Source organism: Ochotona princeps, chromosome 15 (assembly GCF_030435755.1).
Source record: "Ochotona princeps isolate mOchPri1 chromosome 15, mOchPri1.hap1, whole genome shotgun sequence".
Taxonomy (NCBI): Eukaryota; Metazoa; Chordata; class Mammalia; order Lagomorpha; family Ochotonidae; genus Ochotona; species Ochotona princeps.
Window position 1 is genome coordinate 12,381,580 of NC_080846.1, and position 20,320 is coordinate 12,401,899.

The window sequence follows — 20,320 nt, forward strand, 5'->3', positions numbered from 1 at the left end:
ACTGTGCTTTTCAAATGAATAAAAATAGATTTCTTTTAAGATTTCTTTCTTTCTGGGCACGGCGTGATAGCCTAGCAGCTAAAGTCCTTACCTTGCACACACCAGGATCCCATATGGATGCTTGTTCTAATCCCCACGGCCCTGCTTCCCATTCAGCTCCCTGCTTGTGGCCTGGGAAAGCAGTCGAGGGTGGCCCAAAGCCTTGGGACCCTGCACCTGTGTCGGAGACCCGGAAGAGGCTCCTTGCCCCTGGCTTCAGACCACCGTAGCTCCGGCTGTCGCAGCCACTTAGGGAGTGAACCAGTGGATGGCATATCTTCCTCTTTGTCTCTCCTCTGTGTATCTGACAGTCACTCTCTACTCGCCCATCCCCACCTTCTATCCCTGGCCCTGACAACCGCGCATCTCCTTTCTGGCTCTGTGGATCTGCCTGTTCTACCTGTTTCCTATGAACAGATGACATTTTGTGTCTGGCTTCTTTCACGCAGTGTGATGTGTTCAGAATTCATTGTGTTGTAGCGGCTGTCATCCTTCGGCAGTTTCTTTTTCCATTCACCAATTTGCCATTCAGTTGACATGCAAGTAGGCTGTTTCTGCCTTTGACTATTAAGACTAGCACTAGCTCTAAAAATCCATGCGTGTGTTTTTCTGTGTGAACATACATTTTCGTTTCTCCTGGGTATATTGCTAGTAGCAAAACTGAGGGTCAGATGGTGGCTGTGTTTCACTTTTGAATCATTGTCAAGCTCCTTTCCAAAGCAGGTGCACTGCTTTATAGCCCTACAGTGATGGATGAGGGGGACATCCTTGCAGCACCTGCAGTGGTCCGTCCTCTGTCAGCTGTCCTAGTGGGTGTGAAATGGCATCTCATCGTGCCTTGAGTTTGTATTTCCTGCTGAGTAACGACGTTGAACATCCTTTCATGGCTCATCGGCAGTGCGCATGTCTTCTTTGGAGAAATGCCTGTTCAGCACCTTAGCCCGTTTTTCAGTTGGGGCTTTTATTTGCTTGAGCTGTAAGAATCTTTCGTATGTCTTGGATAGCTGACCTTTATATCGGGTGTGCGAACCTATTCTCTCGTTCTGCAGACTTGCACTCCAACTTTGGAGAGTGGCCTTGGAGCACAGTTGATTATCATTTTGAAGCACACATTTATTATTTATTTATAATACTATTATATTATGCTATATAGATATATATTATGTTATCAAATATTGCATTATTTACGTATATTTATTTTTTATTGGAAAATCAGATTTTACAGAGAGGCGGAGACACAGACAGAAAGATCTTCCATCCCCTGGTTCACTCCCCAAGTGACCGCAACAGTCGGAGCTGAGCCTATCCAAAGCCAGGAGCCAGGAGCTTCTTCCAGGTCTCCCACTTGGGTGCAGGGTCCGAAGGCTTCAGGCCATCCTCGAGTGCTTTGCCAGGCCACAAACAAGGAGCCTGATGGGAAGTGGAGCAGCCAGGACACAAACTGCTGCCCGTATGGGATCTTGGGGCTTTAGCCACTAGGCTATCACACCAGGCTCAAAGCACATCTCTATGTCCTTTTGATGCTTTCTGTATGTCACTAACAAACTTCTGCATTCCTCTCATCCTCCTCTACTGCCTTTTTTGTGTTAAATATGTGTTGTGTGCTTCAAGTGTGATGTGATAGCCTAGTGGATTTTAATTAATCTTTCCTTCATTTTTGAAGGCTAGTGTTGTTGTAGGAAGCGGTTTTCACTATTCTTATTGCTAAAAACGGAGCTTTGGTGGAGAGTGCACGCCTAGAACGGAAATAGAAAACCAAGAGAGACTTGCAGGAAGAACACCTAAGGTGGCCCTAACTCATAGAGAACCTAGTTTGAGGTACTTCGATGAAATCATGGCTGTGCTCCGTCAGTTCTGCCACTAGATGGCGTTGTGTCCATTAGCGAGGGTCGTCAAATCTGAGCTCTGTGTTGACAAACCCAGCTTGGAGCCCTGCACATCTCAGATATTCTTGCCTCAGTGGCCAAGCAGAGCATCTTGAGGCCCCCATCTTACCTGTGCATAGCTCTTGCATTAACTTAGCTTCTCGCTTTGCATGAGCAAGCTCTTTATTGCCATATAGCATCAAATAGTTATCTACAGCGATCCATTGATTCTATGAATACAATTTTCTCTTTCCCAGGTCTCAAAGGAGGTCAATGAAATGACTGTGAAAATGCCTTACCAGTGTTTTATCAATGGGCAGTTTGTGGATGCTGACGATGGGAAGACTTACGACACGATCAACCCAACGGATGGCTCCGTGAGTCACGGTGCAGCGTGTGGGAGCCGTGCTCATGTCGTTTCAGTGTATGCCAGAAGTAAAACAGGCTGCCTGTTTGACCTCTGTGCTCCAAGCATGTCATACGAATGTATTTCATATGTATTTTTCAACTTGGCGGTTCCAGTTTTGTTATTAAGTCTATGAATGATTAATTTGGTTAAATAGAAGCACTGTGCATGGAAAAGTTTGTACAGACTGAGTGCGCATGGCTGGAAATCCAGCTGGGAAGATTACAGAGTGCTTCCAAATGGGCCTTCCCTAACATAGCGTGGCATGAAAACTCCCAGTACCAGGCTGCTCATCTTCCTGCTACAATTGTTGCTCCCCCACTGTAAAAGATTTATTCACTTACGTGTGTGTGAGAGAAAGAGAGAGGTTTTCCAGCCATTGGTTCACTCCTGAAACAGCTACAATAACCGAGTGAGGGCCAGGCTGACGCAGGAGCTGACTACTCTGCAGGTCCCCCACGTGGGGGCAGGGGCCCAAGGACTGGGCGTCGTCCACTGCTTTCCCATGCAGCGGCAGGACCTGCGACAGAAGCAAAGCATCCTGGATTTGAGCTGGTGCTCCTGTATGCAGCGTAGGTGCTGCAGGTGGTGACCTAAGCTGCCACACCACAATGCCAGCACGTTCCACTTCACTTTCTTGATGCATTATTTTTCCATCATAATATTCTTTGGATTTTATAAGCAACACCCTTATTTTTCCTGGTAAGGTAATATTCTTTCCAAAACCCTACGTATTTGTCTTTTATATAACCTGTTTTTACTGACCTCCAAACAGGTAATTTGCAAAGTCTCCTATGCATCTTTGGTGGACGTGGACAAGGCGGTAGCAGCAGCAAAAGATGCTTTTGAAAACGGTGAATGGGGGAGAATGAATGCAAGAGACAGAGGAAGGTTGATGTACAGGTGAGTTTGTGTTTTCTCTGAAATTCAGAGAGACTTCTCATCTGCCAGTTCCCTCCCGGAAGCCCGCAGCTGGCAGGGCTGGGCCAGGCCAACGGCACGACACCACGCTCAGTCTGGGTCTTTCATAAAGGTGTCGGGGACCCCCCCTCCAAATCTGCTAACAAAAAAGAAAAACAAGACCTTTTAGTGCAAAATTTGGAAAATACCACTGAAGGAGGGGGATTTCAAGATCGAATCTAGAATGGCTAGGAAGGAACCACTCGGAAAACAAAGAAAACAAATGGAGGAAAATGGAAGATGAAGGATGATCGCATTGTAGAATTGATACAGTCCTGCGCTTGCCTCCCCCAGAGAACAGACACCAGCCAGGAACGTGCTGCAGGGCCTGCCATTCATCCTGTGTTTCCATCTGGTCCTCTTTGGTTACTGCTGGAAGCACGCTCCACTCTCTCTGTTGGTTCCCACATCCATGGAGCCAGCCAAGATCAGCTGGGAAATATTTATGTGCACATATATATATTTAAAGATTGATTTATTTTTATTGGAAAGACAGATTTACAGATAGAAGGAGAGACAGAGAGAAAGATCACTCCCCAAGTGGCCACAATGGCTGAACTGATCCAAAGCCAGGAGCCAGGAGCTTCTTCTGGATCTCCCATGTGGATGCAGGCTCCCAAAGCTTTGGGCCATCCTCGACTACTTTCCCAGGTCACAAGCATGGAGCTAGATGAGAAGTGAAGCAGCTGGGACAGAAACCAGTGCCCATATGGGATCCCAGTGGATGCAAGGCAAGGACTTAGCCACTGAACCATGTGCTGGGCCCAAACATATGTGTGTGTGTGTATATATGTATATGTATATGTATGTATATATATATATATATATATATATATATATATATATATATATATATATATGTTTTAAAATCCAGCACTACTGAACATATCAATTTTATTTCTTGTCATTATTCTCTAAATGATATTTGTACAGTTTAACGACTATCTACATGGCCCTAAGTGACATAGTAGCATTATATTAGCAAAAGGTAGTATAAGTAATCTGGAGAGAATTCCAAGTAGGTGGGAGAATTGTGTAGGTTATATGCGAACACTATACCATCTTTGGAAAGGGTCTTGAGCATCCAAGGATGTTGGCATTGAAGGAGGGCAAGGGGCCCAGAGTCCGTGAACACCCATGGTGACTGTATGTGCCAGCCCGAGATCCCTGTGTGTCCTTGAGGGGCATGGGTTGCACCCTCATGTCTCCCTTTATACTCATCACTGAGCACCTCCCCACTGTGCCACCATTGGCCACCTTGCATTACCACCGCTCAGTTACTGCTCTGCCTCATGGCCCCCTGTTCACACGTGGCAAGTTCCACCTGCTCCCAGCACCTCTGCTTCTCCTGCGCGGTTTGTGGGCGCTCCGTTGAGGGCTGAGTCCCGGCCCGGGTGTCTGCCCTCTGAAGTCTCAGTCCCATCAACGTGATTGGTGTTTCTTGAATGCCTTTCTCGTGTAACCACAGACTTGCAGACTTACTGGAAGAGCACCAGGAGGAGCTGGCGACCATTGAGGCCCTTGATTCAGGGGCTGTCTACACCTTGGCGCTGAAGACCCACATTGGAATGTCTGTGCAAACATTCAGATATTTTGCTGGCTGGTGTGACAAGATTCAGGTACGCACCGACATGTTTGCTTGTAGCAGCCACAACGGCATACTGGGTAATGGACAGGAACAAGGCTCGGTTCTCTGGCAGTGCTGGAGCCTGAGACGGTCAAGGTCAAAGCAGTGACATGTAGCTGCCTGTTCCAGAGAGGACCAATGTTGTGTCCTTGGATCGGAGAAGACCTCTCTCTGGCTAGCCCCCCTATGGCTGCTGTGCATCCATGCATAAGCCAGTGCTTCCCGCTAAGCCGAGGGACACGTTCAGGCCACCACAGGGGTTACTGTGTCCATAGGAAGTAAACGGGCAGACGTCGCCCCCTGATTACAGAGATGGAGCGGATGCCTTTCCTTGGATCCACAGCAAAGAAACCGCAAAACCAGGTCTGACCTTGAGACTTTCTGTCCGAAGTCCATCCTTACCACGTGCAGTATGATGCCTGGCTGTACAGGGGTCCTCTGCACCGGAGGGAAGAAGCCAGGGACCATGCGGGGACTCCAGAGTCCCCACAGAGACCAGGGAGCTGCTGTAAATGGTTCAAGTAGAGTGAGGAAAGAAAAGCTTGCGAAGACAAGGGTGCAATCAGACTGGTACTTCCCTTGTACTTCAAGGTAGTACATAGCACATGTATGTTGATGAGTGGCAACAATACTTAGTGTCTTTCTTAAGGATGCAAGAGGGAACTGTGACTTGCAACAGGTGGCATGCTGCTCGCAGAGCCGTGAGAGCTGCCGTACTTGCAGCTACCACAACCACCTTCCTGGTGGCAGGAGGGAGGAAGTGGGGAATGGAAAGACGGACTCCAGGGCTATAAGATGTGTTTCCCCCTTCGGGGGCTGTGTGCCTGCAATTCCCACGGCCTGTCTGCTAAGGAGACGGGGAAACATGCTCTTGTATTAGGGTAGACTGCTGCCACCAGTGTTAATAGTTACAGGGAGGGGGAGAGGGCCACCCACCAGCTGGTTTACTACAGTTTTTTTGCCTCTCTGAGTCTTAACTTTCCTCATCTGTAAAAATGGAACCGTTAAGACTTACCTTGCAATTTATAAGATTGGAAGTGAGTACTTACACATTCCAGGACTGGGTCAGTCTGCAACATGATGGCCCTTGCAAATAATGGAGATTTTTTTTTAGTATGTTCAGCTGCCAAGTTGTGCACATATGGGCGTTTAGGGTGTTTAGGATGGTGGTTCAGGCTCATGCCTCATTCCCAGTTATGAAATCCAAACAGTTCTGAAACCTCAACATTGATTTCTTTGAGTGGTTCAGATGATCTGTGCCAAACTCTGACTTGAATGAAAACGAATCTAGTTATGGCCTTTATTTCTTTATGTCAGTCAGAACCAGTCTCTAGGGAGGCAGGCAGGGCTAATATGTGAGATGGATGCCAGGCCGTCGTTGGTACCGAATGACCTGCACATTCAAGACGGCCGCATGGTCTCATGACGACACTGAAGTGCCAGCCATCTGAGCAACCTTCCGAGTAAGAGGAAGGAAGAGGCAGGAAGCAAGAGAGGAGGGACGGGCAAAGACGAACCTTCTTCAAGAGCATTCCCCCTGCAGGGCCCTCCACTGACCACTCCTGTGTAGTGACCACTGGAAGCGATGCTTTCCTGTGCACCTGGCTTATGAAGAGAGGCATTTTGGGGAGGGTTTGGGCAGGGGTGGGAGAACCCAAGTATCTATGTAACTGTGTCACATAATACAATGTAATTAATGAAGTTAAATAATAATAAAAAAAAAATAAAAAAAAAAAAAAAAAAAAGAGAGGCATTTTGTTCACAAGGACTAGGAAAGAGTGGATAGTAAGCAGCCAATCAACATTCTCTACCAGGCCAAGAAGCTGGGAATGGAGGGTGACTAGATAAGAAATGTGTTCCTTTTACATACTGTAACTCTGAGAAAAAAAATATTTTTGGGGGTATGAATGCATTTTGTGAAAAATAAATCAAGTATGTCTTTCTTATCAGCTAAGGAAGAACAAAGGACAGAAGGTGGGCTTGGAGGTTAAATTCGCTAGTTTAAATGAGTAAAAAAACAAAAAAAAGGATCAACTTTTGTTGTTATTGTTGTTATTCTTTAGGGTTCTACAATTCCAATCAACCAGGCCCGTCCAAATCACAATCTGACCTTCACAAAGAAGGAGCCACTTGGGTAATACGGGAGCTGGGCGGAGGGGTGGGGGCGCCGGCAGGGCTGGGCACTTTTGTTGTTGTTGTTGTTAGGGCTGGGCACTTCTGAGCGACTCCCAGGTCATTTACAAATGGTGACTTTGTGCCACTGCAGGGTCTGCGCCATCATCATTCCCTGGAACTACCCTCTGATGATGCTGGCCTGGAAGAGCGCTGCGTGTCTGGCAGCAGGCAACACCTTAGTGCTGAAGCCAGCGCAGGTAGGACGCCATGGGGCCAGTCGCCCCTCTCCCAATACTTAAAAACAGAGACATGTATCTCCAAGTAGTACAGCCAGAAGCAAAAGTGGGATTGCCCAGTATGAAATCTCTTCGTGCATCACAGACAATTTTTCATATTAGTAAATACTCTTTCTTAATAACTCCCCAGAGGTGCTTGCCCTAGCAATGATAATGTATCCTGGGATGTCTACATCCTGTAGGGATGCCTGGATTAGAGCCCTGGCACCCCTCCGGGATCCAGCTTCTTGGAGCTGTACTCCAAGAGGCAACAAGTGATGACCCAGCTAGTTGGGTCCCTGTCATCTCCATGGGAGACCAGACGGAGTTACAGGCTCCAGCCCTGGAGGCTGCGGACATTTGGCGAACAGACCAGGTTAGAAGAGATGTCTCCTTCCTTTTTGTCTTCCTTTCAAACAAATAAAAATCTAAAGAATAATTTAAAAATAATTTCATTATATATATATATTTTTTTTCAAAATTCAAATGTTCTAAAATGTAAACAGGCAAAAGCTGTCATTCCATCCTAGCCAGCCAGTTTAATTCCCTAGAGGCAGCTGCTGTTGCTACAGGCATGGACATATGTACAAGGTGACTTCAAAAGGTCTGTGGCAAATAATATTCAAAGATAATGCGAGGTGTGAGTGTGTAGCCTAGCAGGCAGGATGCCAGGTGAGACCCCGTGTCCGTAGAAGCGCCTGGCTGTGATGCGTACCTCTGGCTCCTGATCCCAGCTGTCAGCTCCTGCTGGCCCTGAGAGGCAGCAGGGATGACGCAAGGACCTGGGCCCCTGCCCGTTTCGGGTATTTGGCAAGTGAACCAGTCCATGGGAGTGCTGACTTGCAAGCAGAGGCAGCATTTGAACTCAGGCTCTCTGATGTGGGCATCTTAGGTACTAAACCAAACATCCAGCCCTAGTCAATTCTTCATTAACCATTTGTCCATTTTATGAAACTTGGTATGGTTTAAATACTTACCTGAGGACACTGCAAAAAGTTCATGGAAAGTAGGGTAAGAAGATGAGTTTATTTAAGTAAAAAAAAATTGGACAAAGGGTCTTCAAAAATTTCATGGAGAACGTACATTGTGCTAAACTATGCATAAATCTCCCTTTATTTTCATGAAAATAAACATCTTGAAGTTCCATTTTTTTTCCACAAACATTTTGCTGCCCGCTTGTGTGGTCTGTGCCTCAATGTGACCACACTTGCTGACAATGTTCTGAAAGCCAATGAGCCTGTAAGGACACCCCTAGGCCCTGGTGAGCCCCAGTTCCTTCCTGGAACACTGCACACACCTGTGACCCCAAAGCCACCTAAGCTTCCCCTCGATGCACAAGGAAGCCACGGCCCACTGCAGGGCAGATGTGAGTTATGGATGCATAATTTAGTTCTTACCCTGGTCAATCAAACTACATAAATAGAAATTCCATAATTTGCTTTTTCATACTTTCATGGATCTTGCACACTGCATTATTTAGGGACTAAATAGGCAGATAAAGGACTCATTTATGACTGAATTAGCTTTGGTTTGCAGACTGTGAAAGTATGGTTTCCATTGTGAGACATGTGATAATACTGTAATCGATGTTGAAGTCCAAGGTCAAATCTTGCTCCTTTTGTAGAAGAAAGAGGGAAAATAAGAAAAGATGTTTTAGACAGGTGGACAAAATGAAACCCAAGAAGAGTAAATCAGGCTAATGAAGACTGACCATCTGTTATGGGAATAAGTATCTCAATTTTTATTCCAACAGAGATAAGAGCGATAAGCAGAAGCCTAAGGAAAATGCACAAGAGAGAGTGACTGTGCATTTGTCTGAACACGGGCCACCCCACGTGGGGCGTTCCTCATCACTAGGGGATGGAGAGTTGCCTCTGAGGAGAGAGCATGCTCAGAGGCCAGAGGAGGAGCCATCCACAGGTGCCACCTGGAGCAGTCACCTTTGTGGGGTCAGGAAGGGTGCTCTAATTGAACATACAACAGATTGGCGTCTGAACGTGGGTTAGGTTACATGAGGCTTTCTGGAGAGTTTCGTGGCACCCCCCCTCTCCGTGCAGCTTAACTTCCCATGTGCCATCACAGCATCTCCCCCTACCCAGTCCTGGATGAGACACAGGTGTAACATGGGAAAGTGGGCATACTGGGCTGCCAGGCCAGGGATGAAGTTGCAGTGTAGGGCTAGAGGCAGACATGATTAGGAACATCTTCCAGCTTATTCAGTCCTACCTGCCTGGTTCCCCCACATCACGTCTGCAGGGCAGGGAGGAGTGGGTTGGAAAGTAGGGTGAGAGAATCACACGTGGGTACAGTCCTGACCTGCTCATTCTCCATGAGGTGTGAGTGTGTGTGTGTGTGTGTGTTCGTGCACATGCGTACTTGCAGAGGGAATGCAGTGAATGTGGGTAGCAGTTAACATTTGAGGAGTTTGGGAGAAGGGATATGAAGAATTCCTTGTACTCTTTTTGCAACTTGGCTGTGAGTCCGAAATTGTGTCAGAATACAGTAAACATCGTTGTATGCCGTGTAAATACAAGCGAGCTTTCCTAGAGCCGTCAAGGAGAGCGAGGTCCTTGGGCCTGAAGGACAGGCTGGAGTCTGAAGAAGGTGACTGCTGTCTGCTCCCGTCCAGGTCACGCCCTTGACCGCTTTGAAGTTCGCGGAGCTGTCAGTGAAGGCAGGCTTTCCCAGGGGGGTGATCAACATCATCCCAGGCTCAGGTAGGCCCTCCTGGGACCCACGGTGCTACAACCCATGAGCGCTGCAGGGCAGCCAAGCGGCTGTTTCCCCATAGGAATGGGAGTTCAGTGGAGTCCTCAGTTACAAATAGGTTACAACTAAATATGCTTTGCCAGACAAAAGGAATGTAGGTAGCTTGTACTAACATCTGAAAATGGGCATGTGGTGGAGAATGGGTGGGTGGGTGGGTGGGGGAACTGGTATGAAGGATGACACAACAGTGGCCAACCTGCCCTGAGGGGATCCATTTCATTTTCAAAAGCCACTTGAAGGATAATGATAAGGGCTTACACATCCAGATGGCGTGCAGGTGGCCAACGTGGCAAAGAGATTTTAATCAGTTGGTAATGAATACAGAACAGGTTTAAATGAAAGCCTAGGAATCTGTATCAGTGAGTTCGAACTTGCCCTCACCATGAGAGCTTGATCCGTGTGTAATTCCTTCACTCCCCAGGTGGTGTCGCTGGACAACGTCTTTCCGAACACCCCGACATCCGTAAACTTGGCTTCACCGGCTCCACTCTAATTGGCAAACAGATTATGAAGAGGTACTGATTTTGTTATGTCGATTTGAGATCAATTATAGTCAACTAGGTTTCTGTCTTTATGTAAATAAAGAACTTTTGTCCTGAGGAATAGGAGGAGCATATAAAATTTAGAACAGAAACAGACTTAGCACTGCCATATTGAAATACTTGGATATAGCATAAGCCCTTCCAGAGTACTGAAGCCCACAGCCAGTAAAACCAGAGCTATATGGCAATTCCTCCCCCTGGTAACTGCCTTCCCGGGTCAGCACGGCTCTGCTCTGGCCCAGATTATTCTGGAACATAAGAAACTGAAAAGATAAATTATGTTGTAGATGACACATCTGGAATATGTATAAAATGAATTCCCAAAAAGCAATAACTTTAGTTTTTTTAAAAACTTTGTTCAACCAAGGGATGGAGGGAGGTAAGACGTATGCCAAGGGACGGAGGAGTGTGTAGTCATGTTCATGGGGAGTTTCTAATAGCAGTAAAAAATGTGACTGAAATGAGAGATGAAATGAAAAATAAAGGGTCAAACAGTGCAGCTGAGCAAGGTGCAAGCCACGAATGTGCATCGGAAATAAGGGCATCAAAATAGTGGCCACAGTGTTCCCTGAGTCACGGGTGGAAGGTGGTGGGTTTTTTTTCCCCCCTCATGTCCACATTTGGGGTGGGGCATTCATTTTTAAAATGTTTTAAATAAGAATGTTTTTAAGAAGAGGGAAAAAACCTGTGTGTAAAAATTGGTGTTGTTCCGGTATTCTGGTTAGAGATTGAATTCCTTGCCAAGCCTTTACGTAACCAAAATTCCTGTAGAATGTGAATATATCCATGGAACTCTCTAATCATTTGGCCACAGAGTTTTAAAAATTTTAATGCTGGAGAATGCTCGATGTATCCATAGCACACAGAAAAGCATCATGAATTACGTGGGTTCATCACCCAGCTCCAGCAGTAGCCCACCACTTGCCAGTCATGCTAGCTCTCTGAATACAGTTCTTAATGCTTCCGGGGTTGGTCATGTTCTCCATGCCAAGTGGTGACATTTGCTTAAAGGATCAAGACATGATGAGCCACTAAATGCTCAGGTCCCATTTATTTTCCTCTAGTTGTGCTGTGAGCAACTTGAAGAAAGTTTCTCTTGAACTTGGCGGCAAATCCCCACTTATAATATTCAACGACTGTGAACTTGACAAGGCTGTGCGAATGGTAAGAGGGGGTCAAATCTAAGAGCATGGGAGGCAGTTCGTGGGCTGGCACCATTGTGCAGTAGACTGACCTTCTGCCTGTGGTGCTGGCATCCCATATGGGCGCCGATGTCTGTGCCAGCTGTTCCACTGTTGATCCAACTCCCTGCTAATGTGCCTCGGAAAGCAGCTGAGGATGGCTCATGACCTTGGGGTCTGCACCCATGCAGGAGACCTGGAAGATGCTCCTGGCCTCAGATGGGCGCCACTCCAGCTGTTGTGGCTATTTTGGGGGCGGGGATGAATCGGCAGAGGGAGATTTTCTCTCTCTCTGTCTCTCCTTCTCTGTAACTCTGCCCTTCAAATACAAATAAAATAGGTCTTTTGTTTAAGGCAGCTCCTACAATATTTCAGCTTTATCAGAGGTCTTACGATGGGATTTGGCTCCGTGTGGCCATACACAGAAAGCATCCTTTTGGTGCTTACCTTTAGGAATACTTAGAACAGGAATTTTTAAAAAACATGATGTCTTTATAATTTATCAAATTCAAGTATTTGAGAAATAAAATGTGAACCATAGCCATACAACTCAGGAACTATTCTAATGGGGTCTCTGCCCTCCTCGCGTCCTGCCTAACCCAAGGACCAGCTCCACTTCTATATGTTTAACAGAGTCTGGCAAGTCTGTTAGCTACGGTGTAGGATGCCACACTAAAAGGCAATTGGCAGCATCAGGTTCCCAGTTTCTACAATGTGCCTTTTGTAGGATAGCATCGAAGGTGCACAGGAACTCACACCATTTTTTGGGTAAGTTTCTGATTTTTTTTAGATTTATTTAATTTTTATTGGAAAGTCAGCTATACAAAGAAGAGCAGAGACAGAGAGGAAGATCTTCCATCTGTTTATTCACTCCCCAAAGAGGCCGCAATGGCTGGAGCGGAGCTGATTTGAAGCTAGAAGCCTGGAACCTCTTCAGGGTCTCTCATGCGGGGTGCAGGGTCTAAAGGCTTTGGGCTGTCCTTGACTGCTTTCCCAGACCACAAGTAGGAAACTGGATGGGCAGCGGGGCTGCCGGGGTTAGAACCAGCACCCATATGGGATCCTGGCGCGTTCAAGGTGAAGACTTTAGCCACTAGGCTACTATGCCAGACCCTCAGACCATTTTTATAACACCTCATTATTCTTACACTACTTCAGAATATAAGAACATATTTTGAAGTAAACAAAAATATTTTAAATGTGATTTATTTGAAAGGAAAAGTTAGGAAGAGAGAGAGAGTTAGTTCTATCCACTGGTTCACTCTTCAAATGGCTATAACCAGGTCTGGGTCAGCCTGAAGCCAAGAGTCTGGAGATCCATCTGGGTCTCCCATTTGGGTGGCAGGGATACAACTACCCAGGGGTGTCCTCTACTGCTTTCCCAGGTGCACTTGCAGGAAGCTGGATCAGAAGTGGAGCAGCAAGGATTTAAACAGGCACCTGTATAGGATGATGGCTTAGGCAAATGAGCAGTGTTGGGCTCTTGGAGTAAAATTGAAACAATTAAAAAAAAAAAAGCACCATTGGCCTTGCTCTTATACTCCGTTTCTGAGCCATGGCTGGGTAAGCTTTCTTGTGATGTTGTTGGATGTTCAGATGTTTGTGGTTCTGTACAATCTGCTAGTCTGTGTCCTGAGCAGAATCTATTCACCAAACCCTTGGCCTGAAACCCCAAGGAATCCCCAAAGCCAACCCCATTGTACAAGGACCCCAAAGGCAGTGGAGTGGTCTGGAAGTGAAGGAATCCCAAACACTCCTGTGAGCATGGCCTATGGGATGGCCTATCTGGAGGTTGAAGTGACAGACAAAGACTGGGTACATATGGATAGTTGTTAAGAACCAAGACTTCTCTGAGTTTCTGAAAGAAATCTTTCAGAACATTCCAGACAGAAGATTAGGGAAATGAAGATAAGAGGAAGGGGAATTTCTTTTTTCTATACCATTATCTGTTGTATACTGCAAATCAGCCACCTCAATGTTAGTCTTCACTATGTATTGTGTAAATGTGAATACAAAGGAGTAATTAGCTATCTCTAATGGTGAAATAACGGTAAGCATGGGGGCGTGGAACCACAGTGTAATGCTGACAGAGGCCCTTCTATTCCCACGCAGCTAGTCTCGTATCAGTCATGCTGTTCCACACTACGGGACAGGATGGGAATAGCATGCTCTCAGAGTTGTTTCAGAGTGTTTCAGGAGGTTTAGGAAAGTTTCCTCTCATGTTTTGAGTGCTTTCATTTCAAAGCTTTTTCAAAATTCTCCTTTAAAAGATAGACTTTCCTCTTTATGGGAGGTGAGAGAGGCTTTCTAAGCGTCTGTGATTTACGTAAACTGATGTGGAGGGTTTTTTTTTAAATTAAGCGAATAATCAAGATTTTTCTCGCAACATAAAATTTGTTCTTAGTAGCCTCTCCTTATTGTTACACACGGTTTTTAAAGTGCTCATCGGCCAAAGAGGAAAGGAGAAACAAAATATCTGAGGACATTCTATACGTATCTCCCATAAATAACGAAAATAAAAATAAGAACAACCTTGATTCTCCCCAGACCCTGCCCATCACTGAGAACATCAGGCGGGCTTGCCTGTGATTTCCCTGTTGCCAGTTGTCTCCCCGCAACGCCGGTTCTCTGTGTGTACAGTCTGTGACAGCCCTCACTTTGGACAGTGTCACTCACATCTGCCTCTGTTGCTGAAGGGCATGGGAGCGGTGTTTTTCAACAAAGGCGAGAACTGCATCGCGGCTGGGCGGCTGTTTGTGGAAGAAGCCATCCACGATGAGTTTGTGACAAGAGTGGTAAGACATCCGCACGCTTGCTCTAGGAAATTATACAGAAATGGCTCTCACTTTGTTTTTAAATCATATATTTGAAAGGCAGAGGAGAGAGAGAGAGAGAAAGAGAGAGAGAGAGAGAGAATCACGAATGAGCTCCTATTCGTTGATTTACTATCCAAATATCTGCAAAAACCACTCTTGCTAGAACCAGGAGCAAGGGACCCAAGCCAGGTCTTTCATTTGGGTGACAGAAACCCAATTGCTTGAGTCATTTTCACAACAACCCAGGGTCTGCCTTGGCAGGCAGCTGAAATTGGGAGCCAAAGGTGGGTACCAAAGCCAAGTACATTGATGTGAATGGGACCTAAGTATCCTAACCAACATGTTAATGCTAAGCTGTCCCATAAACTAATATTTATATTTCCTCATGGAGTTTGCTTTTTTTATTTCATAAATGAAAATAGTTAATCAAGTATACCTAAGAGCAGTTATTTTTTATGCGTGGCTGTGCATTTGTAGTTCATTAACTCTTTGACATTTGAAAAAGATATACCTTAGATCTTTGTAAATTTCTAAATTGTCTCTGACATACACCACTAGATCCTTACAGACTCTCAATTGGCAATTGACATGATATTGTATAATTTATTCCATTAAAATAACTAGCTAAAAAATCCCTATAGTTTGGCCATGATTCTGTAAATGTGAGAACATTAAGATAAATGCTATGGCTAAAACAAACTCTACATTGTGTCATTTGGGAGGCATTAGTAACCATGAATTCATTATATTTGCAGAAACAGCACCTAGCTTTTTTCCCTCCAATGCCAGTTGCCCCTCCCCACTCCATCCCATCAAAACAACAAAGGTGGCTTTTCTTCCTGGAAATAGGTGACCAGAAAATCAGGCCAAGGGGCAAATGGTGGGTAGTGCTGCCTCCTGCACCTCACAGCTGACTTCAAGTCCTAATGGAAAGCAATCTGCAGAACTTCTCGCCATGGGCTTTCAAAATCTGCTATAACTTGTTGAGACTTTAAATGTTGTGATCAAAAATGTCATGGATTTGCTGTATCAACCCACATGTTATTTGTATTCATTTATTCACCCATTTGTTCAACAGGTATTTCTTGAGCATTTACTTAGTATGCACCTGCTTCCGTGCTGGGTGATGGGAACTCACAGATGAATGAGGCCAACAGGACCCATGAGCTCTCAGAGCTTTTTATCCACCACAGGATCCTGTGCAAGGCACTGAGAGCATTGCAGGCCTAGATTTAAGTTAATGGCCCTGCTGAGTTATGGAAACCAACTCCCACTCTTGTTTCTTACTGAAATTAGATTTAACATTTTAAAAATGCAGAAATCTATGACTACATCAAAGGAGCACGGAAACATTTACCAAGCGTATCAGGGATGAACACGACATGATGACTGGTTTGCATTAGAATGTTCTATGGTTATAAAGTATTTCACCAGGTCCATCGGCCATCTTTGGGAAGGAAAAAATAACAATTACGACCAACTGAGAAATTATTTTGCCATGAAGATTATTAGTATGCTCCATTAATGGAAATTCAGAACATTGGTTTTCTATTTTAATGACTTATCATTCAGGATGGTCTTATCACATGTATTGTTGAAGTAGCATTAGAAATGGTGGTTTAGAACTTGAGCATTCGGGAAGTGTGTTTGATGCAGTGGGTTAAGCCAACAGTTGGGTTGCTGGTGTCCACATCACAGTGTCAGGTTTCAAAACCTGGTTCCAGTTCCTGATTCCAGCCTCCTATTTGGCACACCCTGAGAAGCAGCAGGGGATCACTCAAAAAGTTGGGTCACTGCCGTTCACATTGAGACCTGGATTGAGTTCTCAATCCCTGCCCAGCCCTGGCTGTTGTACATATTTGTAGGGTAAACCAGCAGATGAAACTCTCTTTCTCAGTAGAAGAAAGAAAAAGAATGAACAGTCTTGAGCCTTCAGATTGGAAGCATTCTACAGTATGCCATTGTTGCGTGTGCTTAGGTCGTTTGACCTCTCCAGGCCTCGGTTCCTCCTTCTGCAAAATGGAAATAGTCATTGTCTGCCTTCAGCACTCTCATGGAGGCTAAATGACAACACCTGCCGTATGGAAGAAGCTTGGTCTAGGGTACCCATTGTTGTTATTAACAATGAATTGTGTTTTGTGGACGGGCAACACACAGGTGGAAGAAATTAAAAAGATGAAAATTGGTGATCCACTTGACAGATCTACTGATCATGGGCCCCAGAATCATAAGGCCCACCTGGAAAAGCTCCTGCAGTACTGTGAGGCTGGAGTTAAAGAAGGGGCCACACTGGTGTATGGCGGCAGACAAGTCCAGAGACCAGGTAAGACCACCTCTGGTGGTTACGTTGGGTGGATGATCGCACTTTTCATCATGGCACCATCTTAGCATAGAAGCCAGTTTTTATTTATTTATAATGTGGTCAGAAGAACCGACTTTCAGATCCTTCTTGGCACCTTGGAGAACACCATATTTCTGAGCCTACGTAAAATGACATACCCCATGTTCTCCCTGCTTGAAAAGGCTATGAAAGTCAAATCCGATAAAAGTGTGACATACTCTGGGCTGGACAGCAAACAAGTATAGTGAATACCTGTGAGATGCAGGTCCTGGTGGATTTGATTCCTGGTAGTTTGAGATTTCATCTTAGCCAGCCAGAGAGGTCCCCTCCTGTGGTCGAAAGCAGGTGCTATCACCTGAATGTGTGAATGGCCCAATGATGTGAACCTTGTATGGTGAGATCAACTGCAGAAACTCATTTTTAGGATGGATATTTGGTCTGTTACAACACCATTTAGGACGTCAGTGTCCCTTATAAAAACCACCTGGTTCCATGCACATCCTGAAAGGGTCAATGTCTCCATTTATTAGAAATAAAGAGAGGAGGAAGGAGGGAGAAATTATTGTTCACTGGGAACAGCGTCTTGTCTTACAAGTTGAAAGGAGTTATGGATATGGATCATGTTTAAGTATTTCTGATTGTGCACTTAAAAATGTTGAAGATAGTAAAATATGCATTTTACCACAATATAAACATTTTGGAGGTGGGAGAGAGGAGGGAAATATCTGAAGGAAACAAAGACAAATCTAAAATGTGGGCTAGTTTCTTTTCACTCTGTTCTCCATGTTACAGTTTTCTAAGTTTAGGTCTTCCTCCTTCTCCTCCCTCTCCTCCCCTCCCCACTGTCCCCTGTGTTTTACAATAATATAGTTCTGCAGCTAGTCTCGACTCCAGTGTTCTGCTCTTCAGCTGTGTCGTGACACTGTAGGTACAAGCAATGCTAGAGAGTCTAGTATTTTGTTGTGTAAATATATTTAGAAGTTTTATTGGGATGCATTCTGTCAGTCTTTAATTCCTGGTACTCCATTACATCCTTCGCTAGTCAGATTACAAGTGTATGCGTGCTTACCTTGACATCTTTTTGTTTTGTGTTTTGGATGAAAGATGTCTTATATCAGAGCGAACATATGATATTTGTCCTTTTGGGATTGGCTTATTTCAGTGGATATACTGGTTTCCAGTTGGGACAATGGCCTGTTTGAAAGGAGCCCTGCCCATCTATCCTTACCAAGCCAATGGCATTAAAGATAAGGGAAAACCAAAAGAGGGAGATATCTTAAGGTAAAAGGAAATTAGGAAGTCTGACAGTCACATGCAGCGTGTAGGATTTATTTGAATTCTAAATCAAACAGAGCAACAGTACAAAAGTATCTTCCAGATGAGAGAAACTGGAATATAAAATATGAATAATTTTGGAAGTATAATCCTCTGTTGTGGCCATTTAAGAAAATGTCTTTACTTCCTACAGATTTGCAGTGAAATACTTGGGAGCAAAAATTACACCCAGGTCTTACTTTACGAATATGTATTTTATGATTCATTCATTGTATTGTTTTCTCTATTTTTATGTGTATTTGAAATGATCACAAAGACACTACAAAGTGAGAATTAGGAATGTCAACACCGAAGAGAGAAAGGAAGTTCTGCTTGGTACTATTGAACCACAGGAAAGAGAAAGAAACCTGAATGTAATTAAATGAAAGAACTGTTCATTGAAAATGGCCTAACCTACAGCCGAGATTCTTCTTTCCCAAAGGCTTTTTTATGGAACCAACTGTATTCACAGATGTGGAGGACCACATGTACTTGGCCAAAGAGGAGTCCTTTGGACCTATTATGGTCATTTCTAAATTCCAAAATGGGTATGTTTTACAGATGCAATTCAATTTTATTAGCTATATTTCCCTCCTCTGTCTGTGCTACATACAGTGCATGAAACCAGTGAATGTGTCATAAAATAATTAATGCAGTTAAGTAGTTAGAATATCCTATAAGGGCCACTGGAGATCATGATATACTTTGCCTCTAGCCTGAATTGATGGTTGTTGTAATGGGATTTTATCTGGTTAAATTTTAGTTTTCATATAGTTGATGGTGGAAATATGTGGGACAAGGTAAGTAACTAAGAAATAACAGAACGAGAGTTCACATTTACACTGCTAGGGATGACAGCATTGTGATGTTTCACTTTTCAAAAAATAGAGCAGTTATCCTCAGGGATTAGGCCACCATTAGCCTGATATTCAACTTTTCTAGGAATGTTCTTCATCACCATAGAATCAACACACAGGTTACTCTACATGAACCTCTCCAGGGGTGCAGCACATCACGGAGAGCCAAGTGATAACTGACAGAGCTCACAATGCAGCATCTAATATGATGGCATCTCCTGGTATACAGCTCACAAATCCCTAGGATGGCTTTAGATGTGTTTCAACCTAAAGTTCAAAAATCCAAACACAGAATTCAGAAGGATTTCTTCATCCTTGATAGACATACCCCTATGATTAAGAGACTTTGGGGGACGCTAAATTAGAGTAAGAAATCTTTGAAGCACAGATCCAGTTCTTTCTGCTAACCTCCTTTCCCCACTGTAGATGCCGCTGTTTAGGACTGTCTTAGTGGAACACATGCGCACACTGGTAGAAGGAGAACTTTAAACATGGCTGAGTCACAGTCTCTGGCTCAAGATGCTTACCCAGCACTGGGGGTGACAGACTAGGAGATGGCTTTAGGAACGGCAGGAACCTAGAGGTGGGACTCAGGGGAGGTTGTGTGTGTGGTTAGGGGGCAGCCCCATGAACAAGAATCCCTGGAGAAGATGGAAAAGGTGACTTTGGATCAGGCTTCAAAAGGCATTGCATGATGTTTCTGAAAAACGTAATTCTACAGCTGTCTGTTTATTGGGATCTGGGCCATTTCACTTATAAAATGTTAAGCAGGTGGCAGTGGTGTCTTCCTGTTTCTAGCACAGACAGGAACAAATTTTGATCCTAAAATGAGATTGCTTCACTTTACACTGGCTCAAGTTTGACGTCTTCTGCAAATCGCCATGCAGGGACATCGATGGAGTGCTGCAGCGAGCCAATAACACCGAGTACGGTTTGGCCTCTGGGGTTTTCACGAGAGACATAAACAAAGCCATGTACGTGAGTGAAAAACTGGAAGCAGGAACTGTTTTTATCAATACGTATAACAAGACGGACGTGGCAGCGCCGTTTGGTGGAGTGAAGCAATCTGGCTTTGGAAAAGACCTGGGTACGGCTGTTTTGTTCTTCAAGGTCCTTTTCCTACCACGTGACAGAAATTTCTGCCCAGGTGTCATGCAGCATGTATGTGCCGTTTGGAAGGGCATTTCCTACACCTTAGATAGATCTGGAATCC

At 44.8% G+C, this 20,320-nt stretch overlaps 1 protein-coding gene across 7 annotated transcripts in view; it reads left to right on the forward strand.

Annotated features, from left to right (window-relative positions):
- Window positions 1-20,320, forward strand: part of ALDH1L2 (aldehyde dehydrogenase 1 family member L2) — a 55,183-nt gene that overhangs the window by 33,045 nt on the left and 1,818 nt on the right. For 6 of the 7 annotated variants that reach the window (XM_058673437.1, XM_058673439.1, XM_058673438.1 and 3 more), the window contains 12 exons: window positions 2,162-2,281; window positions 3,086-3,213; window positions 4,739-4,889; window positions 6,961-7,031; window positions 7,164-7,269; window positions 9,917-10,004; window positions 10,478-10,571; window positions 11,663-11,762; window positions 14,476-14,574; window positions 16,753-16,918; window positions 18,693-18,798; window positions 19,995-20,194. In XM_058673437.1, the coding sequence (XP_058529420.1) occupies window positions 2,162-2,281; window positions 3,086-3,213; window positions 4,739-4,889; window positions 6,961-7,031; window positions 7,164-7,269; window positions 9,917-10,004; window positions 10,478-10,571; window positions 11,663-11,762; window positions 14,476-14,574; window positions 16,753-16,918; window positions 18,693-18,798; window positions 19,995-20,194 (1,429 nt within the window). The remainder of the gene's footprint in view (window positions 1-2,161; window positions 2,282-3,085; window positions 3,214-4,738; window positions 4,890-6,960; window positions 7,032-7,163; window positions 7,270-9,916; window positions 10,005-10,477; window positions 10,572-11,662; window positions 11,763-14,475; window positions 14,575-16,752; window positions 16,919-18,692; window positions 18,799-19,994; window positions 20,195-20,320) is intronic. The other variant, XR_009246736.1, reaches the window with a different exon arrangement.